The 13740-nt window shown below is 42.4% G+C and overlaps 1 protein-coding gene across 3 annotated transcripts in view; it reads right to left on the minus strand.

Annotated features, from left to right (window-relative positions):
* Positions 1-13473, minus strand: part of LOC134641077 (endothelin-converting enzyme-like 1) — a 53384-nt gene extending 39911 nt beyond the window's left edge. The window contains exons 1-6 of one of the 3 annotated variants that reach the window (XM_063493278.1): positions 13304-13473; positions 5164-5374; positions 4169-5041; positions 2945-3013; positions 2314-2424; positions 2138-2230 (exon numbers count right to left, since the gene is read on the minus strand). In XM_063493278.1, coding sequence (XP_063349348.1) covers positions 2138-2230; positions 2314-2424; positions 2945-3013; positions 4169-5026 — 1131 coding nt within the window. In that variant the 5' untranslated portion in view covers positions 5027-5041; positions 5164-5374; positions 13304-13473. Of the gene's footprint in view, positions 1-2137; positions 2231-2313; positions 2425-2944; positions 3014-4168; positions 5042-5139; positions 5375-13303 lie in introns of all 3 variants that reach the window. The other 2 variants (XM_063493277.1, XM_063493279.1) reach the window with 2 other exon arrangements.
* Positions 13474-13740: the final 267 nt, after the last annotated feature.

Below are 13740 nucleotides of genomic sequence, written 5' to 3' on the forward strand. Positions count from 1 at the left end.
GCTAAACTATACCTATGAAAAGTATTTGATTGTCTGCATTCATACACATATAAACTTGAGTGACAAGTCCATAGTTATGGAACCCCATTCCATGAAGTTCTCTATGCGCTGTTCTTGAGAGAATCTGAAGGCCACATTAAGTTTGGAGGTCTCTAGTCATTGACTCTATAATTTTACATGGCCTACCACTTTGAGTTGCTGTCATTCCCAGTTGCTTCTACTTTATACCACTAACAGTGGTAGGGAATTTCACAACTAGATTTGTTGCACAGCTGGCATTCTATCAGAGTACCACGCTGGAATTCACTGATCTCCTGAGACCGACCCAGTCTTTCACAAATGTTTGCAAAAGCAGTCTGCATGCTCAGGTGCTTGACTTTATACACCTGTGGCCATGGAAGTGATTGGAACACCTGAATTCAATGATTTGGATGGGTGAGTGAATACTTTTGGCAATAAAATATATGAAAAAAAATACTTATTTAGTTCATACTAATAGGATGTAAGTTTGGGAAACCCATACCTAGCACATAACCAAACACCAACACTGAACACAGTTCTCTAAGTAAAATCTAGTTCTGATCCACTGCTCGGTATACATACCTACCTTCACCTATGGCTGGAAGCTGCGAGTAGTGACTAAAAGAAAAACAGTGCAGATATATGCAAACCCTTAGAGGTGGTGTGATGAGCTCAGTGACTTGGAAGGGGCTCAAGGAAGAGCTGCTGCTGCTCTGCATCCACTTGAGGTGAGGAATCTGACTAGGACACCTCTTAAAGTGAGGTGTTTCAGGCATGTCCAGCTGGGAGCAGACCCCAGTTAAATGCAGTATCCCCATCACCCATCATTCGCTTTTTTCTTGCCATCACTATTGTCAGCTGTTGAATAATGTGTAATGTTGAATTGCATGTCTGCAGCAAAACTGAAGAAACATAAGATTGGACTCCAGATCCAGTCAAAAGCAAATATTTTTTCTTACAAAACACTGAAGTGATTTAGCAGCAGCCTCTGATCGAATCTCAAGCTTCTAATATGCTTCTTCCTATGTGTCCCTCTTTTTTCTCCTCAGCATCTCTCACACCCCTTTTATCCACATTCAAGTTCAAACTGTGTATGGAGTTTCTTTCTTTCTTTTTTTTGGCTGAGAAACTAAAACTCAAACTGCTTATCTCCCTCTCGGTATATGCCCAGTTTCCATCTCTCCAGCTTCCCCCTTCAGCCATCCCTCAGCCATGAAACATAGTGAGGATTCTCTGTCACTGTACACGCTGCTTCACAGAAGAGCTTCCTCCTTCTCTTTCTCCATCTTTCCCGCTGTCTCCATTGTCTTTCCCTTTCCTCTCACCTCCCTCCCTCACTTCAACCCCAAAACACCACCTCATTTTCTCCTTTTCTCTCTACCTTCTTCTTTCGTTGTGTCCCTCAATCTGCTCGTCTACCCCTGCAGGGGGGACAGCTTTTGTGAGTCACTTAGGCCTCTGTGTGTCTATGTATGTGTGTGTCTAAGTGTGTATGTGTACATCTGTGTGTATGTAGTGCTTCACTGCACCGACCCTCCCCAAGCACACACACACACCCTCTGGCTGCACAGTCACACACTCGCCACACTACTTAAAATGCTCAGTTGGAGTTCAAATCTTAATCCATCACGTCTGCTTCGACCCAGAATGTGCACACACACACACACACACACACACACACACACACACACACACACACACACACACACACACACACACACATGTGTGTATTTATATCCTTGTGGGGACATCTCATTGACACAATGCTTTCCCTAGCCGCTTACCCTAACCCTAACCATCAAAAATGAATGCCTAACCCTGACCCTGACCCTAAACCTAACCATAACCTAATTGTAACCCTGACACTAAAACCACATTTTGAGTCTCAAAAATGCCTTCAAACTCGTGGGGACCGGGATTTTGGTCCCCACGAGGGCTGATTGTCCCCACAAGTATAGTAAACTACCAATTTTTGGTCCCCATGAAGATGTTAATACCCGTCCACACACACACACACACACACACACACGTGTATATATATATATATATATATATATATATATATATATATATATATAGTATGTATGTTCTGGTTGCATGCACGTGCACTACTCACGCTGGGAGCAATACGCTGCAGTTGCCTAAGGGTGATGCGGTTATACATGGTGCTGATGTCCTTTCTTTGGTCGTCATATTCTGACACAGTGATCTGGAAAGAGAGGAAATTTTACTCAGCACTGCGCACACACTCATGTGAAAAAAGAAACACACACACACACGCAATCAGCTTACATTGGCCAGACGGGTCTCCAGCTGTATAATCTCCGTGGACTTCTGTGTGGCGTTGTGAGCTCCCAGCATGCTCAGCAAGCGCTCCATCAGACCCTTGTATGCCGTCAGGATCTGAGAAACAGAGTGATATCGGCGCTAATAGACAGGAGGTGCTGCTGAGACATCGTCAATAATGTCCGGAGACGGCGGTGACATGTGGCAAAGTGGACAGCACAACAACACCACAGTGGGTGACAGAGGAAAACAGGTGGATTGATGAAGAAGAGCGAATGAAGAGTCAATAGGGCAGATGGGAGGAGGAGAGAAGGAGGAAAGGACTGAGCGAGAGAAGATGGGGGAATGAGGGGAAAGAGGAAGGGAGGGTGGCAAAGAGAAGTGGAACCATAAGAAAGCAAAAGAAAAAGATGATGCTGGAGGATGTAGGAAGGAGAGAAGAGAGAAGCGAGAAGGCAGGCAATGGATGGGGTCAAACAGGAGGTGAGATGAAATGATGATGAAATTTAGGCCAGTGGAAGGAAGAAGAATCAGGGAAGCAATGAGAGGAAGGGAGAAGGAATGGAGGAGGAAAAGTGGAGGGATACTGGTGGGTGGTAACAGAGGGAGAAAGATGAAGAGATAGAAGCAAGATCACCTTTGTACTATCTTCATCCTGGCCCAGGTAGAGACTTCTTTCAGGCAGTGTGAGCCCTTCTTGATCAATCTGCACCAACATATGCACACATACAGTCAAAAGCTCAGGAGAGTTTAATGTTTTTTTTTTATCTGCCATGTAGTCATATGTTTTACTAAGCACCCCACTGGTACATATTCAAAGGGTTGATTAATATTTGATACGCTGCAAAAATGGTAACATTTACAAACCATTCTCCACACTGTATACTAAACATTAATTATTTATAACATTTAATGAATAATTCACACAGAGTAATTCATCTTTTATTAAACTGCAGATGTTTGACAACTAATATTACTGGGTTTTGTGAAAATCCTATCCAGAGGTTTTGGTTTTAAAAAAACTAAACAAAACTCTCCACACACTTATAGTCTTCTGACTAAAATCTAAACATGTGACCTATGCATGAATCCTGGGTCAAATGAAAATAGGGGCTTTAAAAAAACTACAAATAGAACAAAGAATTAGACATTTGAAAGTGAAAATTATGAATTATATTAAAAAAAAGAAGAAGAAAAAAGCAGCACTGCCGGTGGCTCTCTGTCTCACAGGTAAAGCTGGATTTCTGTTCTATTTACCCCATACTGGGCGCCAAAGTAGAAACAGCTGTTTGCTGTGGGCCTAGATCCAGCTACCTTAAAACACACCATTGGTGAGAAAGAGAGAGCAAGTAGTATTGTACCCTAATTTGGGAACATAAATAGACCGATGTCAGCTGAACAGCTGAAATTTGATAGAACCAAATTGATTTTATTTGCCAATATTAGCTATTTGCAGATTTATCAGTATCTGAATTTTTAACGGACCATAAATGAAAATTAAAATGTAAGAACATTTAAGGAGGTAGTGCTGCCGTCTACTAATCATAAGCTGGTAGTTTAATCCTTGGCTCTATTAGTTTGCCCTCATGTGGACATAATGTAATATTTAAATTGTTTTATTCCGTGAGTTTTTTTTCTTCAATAAATAAATAATTTAATATGACTTTGGCCAGTTTCAACAGCACTAATGATAATAATATGTTGGTAAAGAGGCAAGTTCGGCTCTAATTTACACTTCCATTGGACCTTTTGTGCCATTGTTGCACTGTATTTGGAAAAAAAACCAAAATTTTTTTAATACCATTAAAAACTCACACAACAAGCATTTTCAAATGGACTGAGTTTTCTTATAAGTTCTCACCCTGATAGCATTCCTTGAGGAGTTTTTGTCATCCACATTGACTGTGAGGGAGAAGAAGACAGCAGTGCTGTACTCTCCCTGCGTCCTATAGAGCAGCTCATTAAAGTCCGGCCTCTGTGGTGCACCCTCCCTTTCCCAACCTGCAGCACCAGGGGGAGCCCCCACCAGGTCCCACCCTCCACAGCTGTCTATTACCTCCATCATGGGGTCAGACCCCAGCTTGTCAATCTCCTGGATGTTGATGCAGGATCGATAGAACTCCTTGACTTTACGCTCTGCTGAGTTGGGCCCACGCCTTCGAATTGGCTCCAGCAGAAGGCGCTGTAGTTTCTCCTCATTATGTTCTCCTATGGCAGTAATGATGCCGTAGCTGAGCTTGTCCTCTGGGATGCCATGGCGCCTCAGCCAACCACCACAGGCGAAGGAATAGAAATCCTGGCATGGCTGGATGGTTGGGTCGATATTGGCCTGAACAAAACGAGCAGCCCGCAGGAGGGAGCGTTTCCGCTGGCAGTCCTGACGGCACTGCATGTCCTGGTGGGCGTCCAGTGAAATGTACTTGAGTGCCAGCATGCTTCCCAGGATGACACACATGCCTGCAGCAAAGACCAGTGCAGAAAGGAGGCAGATTTCCCTCCGGCTCCATCGAGGGAGGCCCCCACTGTTGCCGGTGCTCCCTGGATCTTTGTTTCGACCACCTGACCAGGTGCCTCCCCGACTTCGTCCCATGTGACGGTCCAAGCTGCCCCCCAAATGAAGAGTCATACCATTACTGAGGATATCACTGCTGTAGCGACCGCCATATTTAACTTCCTGGAACTCATCATAGTGGGCTGTTAGTGAGTACGTCTTCTCCATCTTAAAGTAGAGTTTCTAGTCAACAAAGAGAAAGAGGAAGGGATGGAATTGGAGTTATTTTTGAGTTCAGAGTGCTTTTATGACCACTCCTACCGAGGCAGAAGCATGAATACCTTGTACGGGGCAAAACACTCAACTGATGTCAAAATAATCCTGTTGGCCTTCTTTAGGAAAAGTCCCCTTTATTCTTTTTAAATCAAAAGCCAGCAGAGCAAGGGACTTCCATTGTTAACAAGGAATCTCTCGGGTCCCACTCTCTCTCGCTCATTCCTCTCCCCTCTGCTCCCTTTCCATTTGTTTTCCTCTCCTCTCTCTCTCTCTCTCTCTCTCCAACCAGTTACAGGTCACCTGTCGATAAAAATAGAAATGAGACAGAGCAGGGCTGTAAGTCGACAGAAAGATGGGAAATTGAATCCATGATAACAGCCGCACAGGATGACAAAACAGCATCTGTTTTGCCACATTTTCCCCCACTTTGTCTCTGTCTGTTTGTCAGCTAAAGCAGTTGGATTGATTGGTGATAGTCAACCCACAGGGAGACGATGCCCCCCTCTCCCAAACTGAATTATGGCTTTGGACAGATCAATGGTGAGTGAGAGCAAAGACTTGAGCATCAGCTGGGCAAAGATAGGTGTGGCAATCACCATACCTTAGCCCATCTCAGTCCGAATTGATGTAAAATTTTACAATATTGCAGATGGGTAGATAAAATGTATTGCCTATGTTTTGCCAAACGTATATGAGTGGACCATCATAATACACCTGCCAAGAGCAGACCAATGTTTCTGATCATTTTGAAGAAGTAAAACTGAATTGGAAATGCCTTCCTCCTTAATATAGCTGCAGAAATGCAGTTTCCATGTCACTTTTTTACTTACACGCCTGCCAGCTCCCTGTTGGTTAATGTAAAACACAAGGTGACAGAAAAATGGAAAATTGAATCTATAAGTACAAAAGCAGAGAATGACAGAAACAGCATCTGCTTCGCAACACTTTCCCCCACTTTGTCTCTGTCGGTTTTTCAGCTAAAGTTGTTGAATTGATTGGTGATGGTAAACGCACAGGGAAACTATGTCCCCCCACCGACTTGTGACACATCAATGGAGAAGACTTGGAACAAAGATTTGAGCATCAGATGGACAAAGATAGGTGAGTCAGTCCAGTTTGACACAAAACATTTATTACTGCAGAAGGACTGAGACAGTTGACCACCTGATGACACACACACATGCCAAGCTGACTTACTGTGGACCGAGCTAATACGTCAGCAAAGAGTGGACCAGTGTTTTCTGTCATTCTAAGTAAAAGTGAAGGAGGGCATTTTCTTTTAAGGTCTTATTCTTTCTTAATGTCACTTCAGATATCATATATGTTTCTGTTGTATCTGCCTTCCTGTTTATGAATATATATATATATATATATATATATATATATATATATACACACACACACACACACACACACACACACACACACACACACACACACACACACACACACAACACACTATTAGATACGTACACAAGCACAGACAAAAACACACACAGCACAGTACATGGGGCATCGGTAGACCCTTTGCAGAGAACTTAAAAGAACACCAAGTTCTCACATGATGAGCAGCTGCATTTGATTTTTAACACAAACACTCATAAAGCTCTTAAAATGCATTTCTGTAACACATTAAAATGTATTCTCTTTCACTTTTGGCTATGTTCTACATGTAGCCTTTAAGTGATATCACCAGTCTTTAGAAAGATACACTGACTGATTGTTTTTTGGATGGTGTTCCAATCGGAGCTTGTAAGTGTGCCCAAGTCTGTGTGTGTGCGTGAGAGAGAGGGAGAGTGAGACAGAGGTTGTTTTTTAGTGGCTAGGCACAATGGACCTGCTGAAAGCTGTGAACGCTATCTGTAAATATTGATCCCTGTTATCTCCACTGAGGATAGCAAACTTCAGCACTGATTACTTTAAACAGCTCTCCTTTGCCTTATAAGAATGCTGTATGTAGACAAGAAGAAAAGAAAAAGCAAGAAAAGGAAGAAGGGCAAAAAATAAAACAAATTAAAGAAGGCTTTATAGGTAAACAGGTGTAAAGCTTTCCCCATTCTGTGGCAGATGGATGATGAGTTGGTTCAAATGTTGAGTTTTAGTGGGAAAAGGGCGGCCTCACGAAAACAATACTGTAGAAAGTGTGCATGCGCGGTGCAGGGATAACATTATTGTCTATCACTGCAGAGATCTGGACTTTTGGTCTCAGTAATTGCATGTTTGAACAAATACAGCCATCTTTATTGGAAGGGTATTTACTCTTAACTTCTGATTATGCCTTCATTCAGGATAACTCTAAATAAAGGTATGATTCATGCTTTGGGACAGTAGCAGGAAGCAGCAAGATATCGGAGCAAGCACCAAATAGCAAAATGGAAAGCAAAGACTAAACAAAGCCTTACATGTGGTCATAGTGTCCACAGTGTCCTGAGTTAATGGTTAATTTATTTGGAGTCATATTTTAGAACTTTTGTCCAGTACTCTCTTTTAGCATTGTTTTTCTGTACCAACTCACGAGGAAAATATCTGGCTACACTCCTCTGTCTACTGACTGGTGATGACAAAAGCCTGTGATTGGTTTTACACATTGTTTTTTCTTTCGCCTTTGAGTGTGGCTGTGAACACTTCCTATTTTATAACTGCTTTACCTGCAGCAAAGCCCGACCCTGAACGCTTGTATGTAAGGTTGGTGGCTGGTCTGATGTACATGATGGTAAATAAATGTTTTTTTACATTTTTTAAAATCATAAATGTTTTGGTTTTCTAACAATTCGGATTTAATAATTATGATACATTTCATGTGTAGGTGCCTTTCAAACCTCTCAAGGTAAACTTGTATACATACAGCATTTAAAGCCATATATACAATTATAATAATCAAATAAATAAAATCACAAAGCAAAATTATTTTTTTTAAAAAACTGATCACAGTAACAAAGGCCATGCTACAATGAAGGCTATGCAACTCTGAACAGGTTCTGAGATGAGATTTAAAAATAGAGAGGCAGTTTATGGTTTGGAGATCTGGAAGAAGTGTGTTTCAAAATCTTGGGGGAGAGCAACTAAAGGCTCTAAGTCTCATGGCAGTCAGATGCAGCAGAAGGAACAGACAAAAGAGAAGCTGAAGAGGACCAGAGTGTGCTAGAGAGTAAGTATTAGGAAGATCAGATAAGTATAGAGGGGTAAAGTTATGAAGGGCTTTGAAAGTGAGAAGGAGGATCTTGAAGTTAATGCGTAGGTGAACTGGAAGCCAATGGAGCTGTTTAAGAACAGACGTTATGTGTTCAGTGACTCTGGTTCGGGATATAATGTGGGCAGCTGAATTCTGAACCAACTGCAGTTTATGGAGAGATTCATGAGAAAGACTGTGGAGAAGAGAATTACAGTAACCAGGATGAGATGTGACAAGAGCATTGACAGGTATGGCTGTGGAGAATGAGTGAGGAACAAAGGGGGTTATTATTGTGAAGATGAAGGTAGGCAGACCAGGTGATATTGTTTATGTGCCGTGATGGAAAGACTACTGTCAAGGATGATACCCAAACTCTTAACCCGAGGGGAAGGTATGACAACAGAGGTATCAATAGACATTTAAAAAGTTATAAGATTTAGACAGTGCAGAATTGGTGTTCAGTTTTATTACCATTAAGTTTAAGAAAATTGTGTGTAAACCAAACTTTACTTGCATTTAAATGTTCAGAAATGGATGTGGATGGGTGAGCAGAAGTGGGAAGAGAAATAGAGCTGTGTGTCATCTGCATAACAGTGAAATTGAATCTAATATTTCCAGAAAATATTGCTAAGGTAAAAGATGACCCCTAAAGCTTGTCTGGGGGCTTGCACATTTGACAGTGGAACTGGAGGGGATATCATCAACCTCTCAGCCATCCTTCTAGTGCAGCGCAAAGCTGGCAGGTGGTTAGTGCAGTGCACAGAGATGTGAACAAACTAAAGTGAGCTGAAAGAGCAGAAAAAAGGGGGTGAAAGTGAAAGCCAAGTATTGTGTGTCTCTGTGCAGTGTCATTATCAATGTAACTTATCATCCATCAACCTCCTGCTTTGTCACACACACACACACACACACACACACACACACACACACACACACACACACACACACACACACACACACACACACACGCACACACGCACACTATAAACATGCTGGATCTATAAAACTGTAACTGATCACTATTACCCTCTTGCACTTCATGCACATAATTTATTATAATGTAAATAAAATCCAATTATTGTTAAAATTATACACCACACAATCTCCTCCTGCAAGTTCTCCCCTTCTCTCTTTCAGCTACAGACACAAACACACACACATCTTCTTTGTGTCACAATTCCTTACGCGTTGTAATAAATTATGACACACACACTCACATGTGCACACACACACCATCACACACTGAGTGGACATCCAGCTTATGGCTAATGGATTGGATCTTGCGGGTACCATCGCAGAGAAAGGCATGTGTGATAAATGGCTATTTATCGAACATGACAGGGCCTAATATCTGAGAGGTATACTAACGCAGCAGCAGACACACATACACACACAGACACAAACACCCTTTCTTTTTCCTCACTCACACACTTTGCATCCACGTAACAAAAGCACACCCATTCTGATGCATAGCACCATGTCACTGGTCAAATATTTCCCTTAAATCTTATGAGGAAAATATAGCCTTTTGTTTTCTGATAGCTGTGGTTCTCTAAGAGTGGTCTGGTACCATTTCTGGTACTGGGATCTTACTTAAGGGGACATTAAGCTAACACACTGTCGTGGCAAGCTTATTCTGTCAGAACTACTGTAGTTCTAATTTTCAAAATTTGCCAAACAGCTATTTCTGCAACTTTCTATAAAACACTCATTTCAGACAGTTTTTTCTTCACTTGGACCTTTATGACATCACAGAGAGAGGTTTTGCTTAATATGCCCAAGGCACACAGCTCTAACTACGAGCACAGAAGTCCCACCCACCTGCCTTCCAACTCTTAGCTTCAAGATAGAAGGGATAAAATTCCATTCAATTCAGTTTTTTTGTAAAGAGCCAAATCACAGCAAATCACAGCCTCCCATTCTACTTTTAAATATCTTAGGAACCACAAGTAAACCAGCAGTCTGAGAAATGGCGTGTTTCAGAGAGTAGATGAACTGTGGGGATGTACAAAGGCCCAGTATGAAATGGCTGAAGATTAATCTGAACTTTAATTCAATCTAGTTCCATTTAGGTAACAGCATTCGTCCCAAGGCACTTCATAATATAAAGTAAAGACGATACACTATTAAAGAGAGCACATCAACTATCTTGTTGTCCCCTAGAAGCATGCACTTTGCAGTGGTGGGGATGAAGAAATCCATTTTTAAAGGGGGGGGGGGGTCCTCTCTGAGAATGAGGCTAAGGGTGGGGCAGCGACCTACTGTAACTGACTGGGAACTGAGGGGCCAAAAAAGGCCAAAAAAAAAAGAAGCACGTCTTTCATAAGAAAGAACAGAATCTTGCAATTCTAACAGTCCAGGAGTCCAGGAATAAAACCATGGAGTTTAAATCGAACATAATAGGTCTGTTTTAAGTGTCTATCCCTTCTTTTTGAGGGTGATTTGAGCCAGCTGTGAACACATTTGATTTCCACTGTGTCCAGACAACACGCTGTACAAACTAACTCTGACTGAGTATATCCCGGCGCTTAGGTGGATCCGTTTCTGATTCCAGGTTTTGCTGGTAAGAAAGATGCTTCAGTGATGTGTGCACAAAAAACTGCTTTTGTATAGGTGCTAGTGTTTACATATGAAACTGCGGTTCTGTGAATGCCCTCATGGGTGGACTGTCAGGACCACGGAGATTGCCAATTTTAAAGTTATGAAGTTGTCCTTTAAGCAAACTGCAGACTCTGAAGGTTGCATGGACCTTCCCCTTGCTTTTCTCACCGCTAATAATAAATCCTTGAGAGGAGCTCAATGCATAATCAATAAGCAGAGGCCTCCAATCATATCAGGGTCAGGTTCACACCACTGTAGATGATCAAAGTACTATAACTGGGCTTGGAATGTGGAGTTACTGGTGTGAGTTAACTGATTTCAGTAATGTGGACAGGCAATTTTACTGGTGTAGATTTATTTACTCCTCATTTCCTAAAACGAGCATATCAAATGCTCATTGTGTATCAGCATGAGCTGTACTAACACATCAACAGATCTAAAGTGTTCCCCGTGGTCTAAGGAGGCAGACAGATTTGCTGCTAGCGAGATGGAATGTCACCTGGGGCAAACATCGTCTGGCATCAGAGCTGCGAAGTTGCTTAAACGATTGCTAGGAAGACCATCAAGATTAAAGCCATAAATACCAGCTCTGCCAGTGTTATGCATTCACCCATTAATAAATGGCAGCAAAATAGTGACCCCACCTACAAATACATAAAGAACTACACCCTCATATTCATTTCCTAGCTGAAAACTTTTTTTTGGCACAGGATTTTGAGATACTGTACTTGTCTTCCACGAAACTAAACCATACTCCGGATGCTGCTTTTTACCCACCTTGCCTTCATATTAATACAAATTGACACAGAGCAAACTTCCTGCCGCACCTTCACTGTAGTTTGTGAGGATATTTAGTGTTGCCCAGAAATAACAGCTTAGCGGGACCTTCTCCCCTCCCCGCCACTTTTATCTCTGCTCCGGTGAGTTACGTCACCTGAAAGCATTCTATAAATGGACTTATTATCCCTTAATCAAAGTGGTCACAGAGCCTGCCCCAAAAGCTTCACGGTGCTCTGAAGGTTCAGCGTGGAAGCCAGCCTTATCGCCGGTCGCCAGAGGCAAGGGTATAGTGCTGCGGTGCGTTTGTATGGGCTACAGATTTGGACACACAGCTCAAGGGTCCTGCAGTGTAACGGGACTTAGACATGTACCCAAGCAAAGCCTCCTTTGTGCTGCTTTTAAAAACTACTTATGTGTTGTGTATACGGAGTAAATGTCCCACATCAGACTTACTGGAGAACTTGTTTTTTTTTTTTTTTTTTAAAGGAACTGGGCTCCTTATTCTTATTTTATTATTAAAACAGATGAGTTTGAGTCATCCTGAAGAAAAATTAAGTAGCCCCCACCCCACCCCCTGCTCTCTCTCTCTCTCTCACACACATACACATTGGCAGGAATGAAGTGCTCACATACTGTAACTCTATTATCTTTAATGAGTCCCCAGGCTCTCCTTTTCCAGCACTGTGCCAAACTACAGTTCAAACATCAGGATTATTACAGTTTTAATTTGATCTAGGCAAACATTTATTTGATCTGCTTTATTTTATTAGTTAGGCACTTTTGGTGGATTTCGCTGAAAAGAACCAAGAACCAATATTTTTAAAGAAATAAACTACAATAAATAAACAAATAAATTAAATCGTGCTTCATGGTGCCAGATTTTCATTATAGAAAAACGATTTTTTTAATGGTTTTTATGATTTTAGATGGAAAATTCTGACCAGAGCAGAGCAGTTTCTCTCATGTATGGGCCTCTGTCTGCAGGGTGGCTGTTGGCACAGAGGCGCTAATTCACAAATAAAACTTTCTGGCGCTGCGAAAAGTGAGTAAAAAGTGCGTAAAGACGATGAATGAACTGCTGTGAGTGCGCGAGGAGAACGCATACACATGTCATTTATTCCCAAATTTATTCCTTAGTAAGTTTGTGTACGTTATTAATTTCAGCTGGATACACGGGCTGCATTTAGAGCCAGCGAGGCACACCGACCTGTCTGACCAGCGCACGTGAGCACATGCAGGGCTCGTCATTCGACCGGAAAAGAACGCACTCAGTCTGCAGCCAATTAAAGTCTCTTCCACGCGCAGCATCTCGCGCATCAATTTCTGTCTTTTTACTTTTGCCCACCAAAACTTCTGGCCACGTTCGCACAGACACATCGCGAACTAGGAGCACACGTGCATGGCGAAAGAGCAGACTTCTCACTGAAAGGGTGTCTTACTTGGACGTGATTCCCAAGTCAATCTGTGAGCTATCCTCGCTCTCCGTAATTCAGAAAACACACAAAATGATCAGATTTGGAATCATAAGAACCACCCAGCCCCCTGGTCCCAGCCTGCCGTCACATACACATACGGTGCGCCCTGGCTGGCTCTCTGAGGGAGGAGCAGTTTCAGAACGCTCATTAGAGGTGTGGATATCCACAGACTAATGGAAACTTGTGCAAAAAAGATCTTACCTGTGGTGAGTCAATTAAAATCCCTCCTGGGAATGTAACAAAAAAAAAGAAAAAAAAAAAGAAGCCGCTACTGCCTGTGTGTGTGTGTGAAGGGAAGAGATCCACTCCTCTGAAGGATCTGGCTAGATTATCCGACTCCCCCCCCCACTCCTCCTCCGGACATCGGCACACACCGGGATCCGCGCCGCGTTCTGCTGCCGCTGCAGCTCACAGTCTCCGATGTATGGAGGAAAGAGAGAGAGAGAGAGGAGAGAGAGAAAAGAGAGAGGAGGGGGTCCATTAACGAGAAAAGGTCCACACAGACACACACATGCACACTTAGGCACAAACAGATGTTCCTCCTTTAGTCCACTTAACATTTTCTCTAATTGGCGCTACTTTTAAATAATCACTACTTCGGTGAGTGATTATAAAACCAAAAGCACACTTGGTACATT

This window comes from Pelmatolapia mariae, linkage group LG14 (genome assembly GCF_036321145.2).
Source record: "Pelmatolapia mariae isolate MD_Pm_ZW linkage group LG14, Pm_UMD_F_2, whole genome shotgun sequence".
NCBI lineage: Eukaryota > Metazoa > Chordata > Actinopteri > Cichliformes > Cichlidae > Pelmatolapia > Pelmatolapia mariae.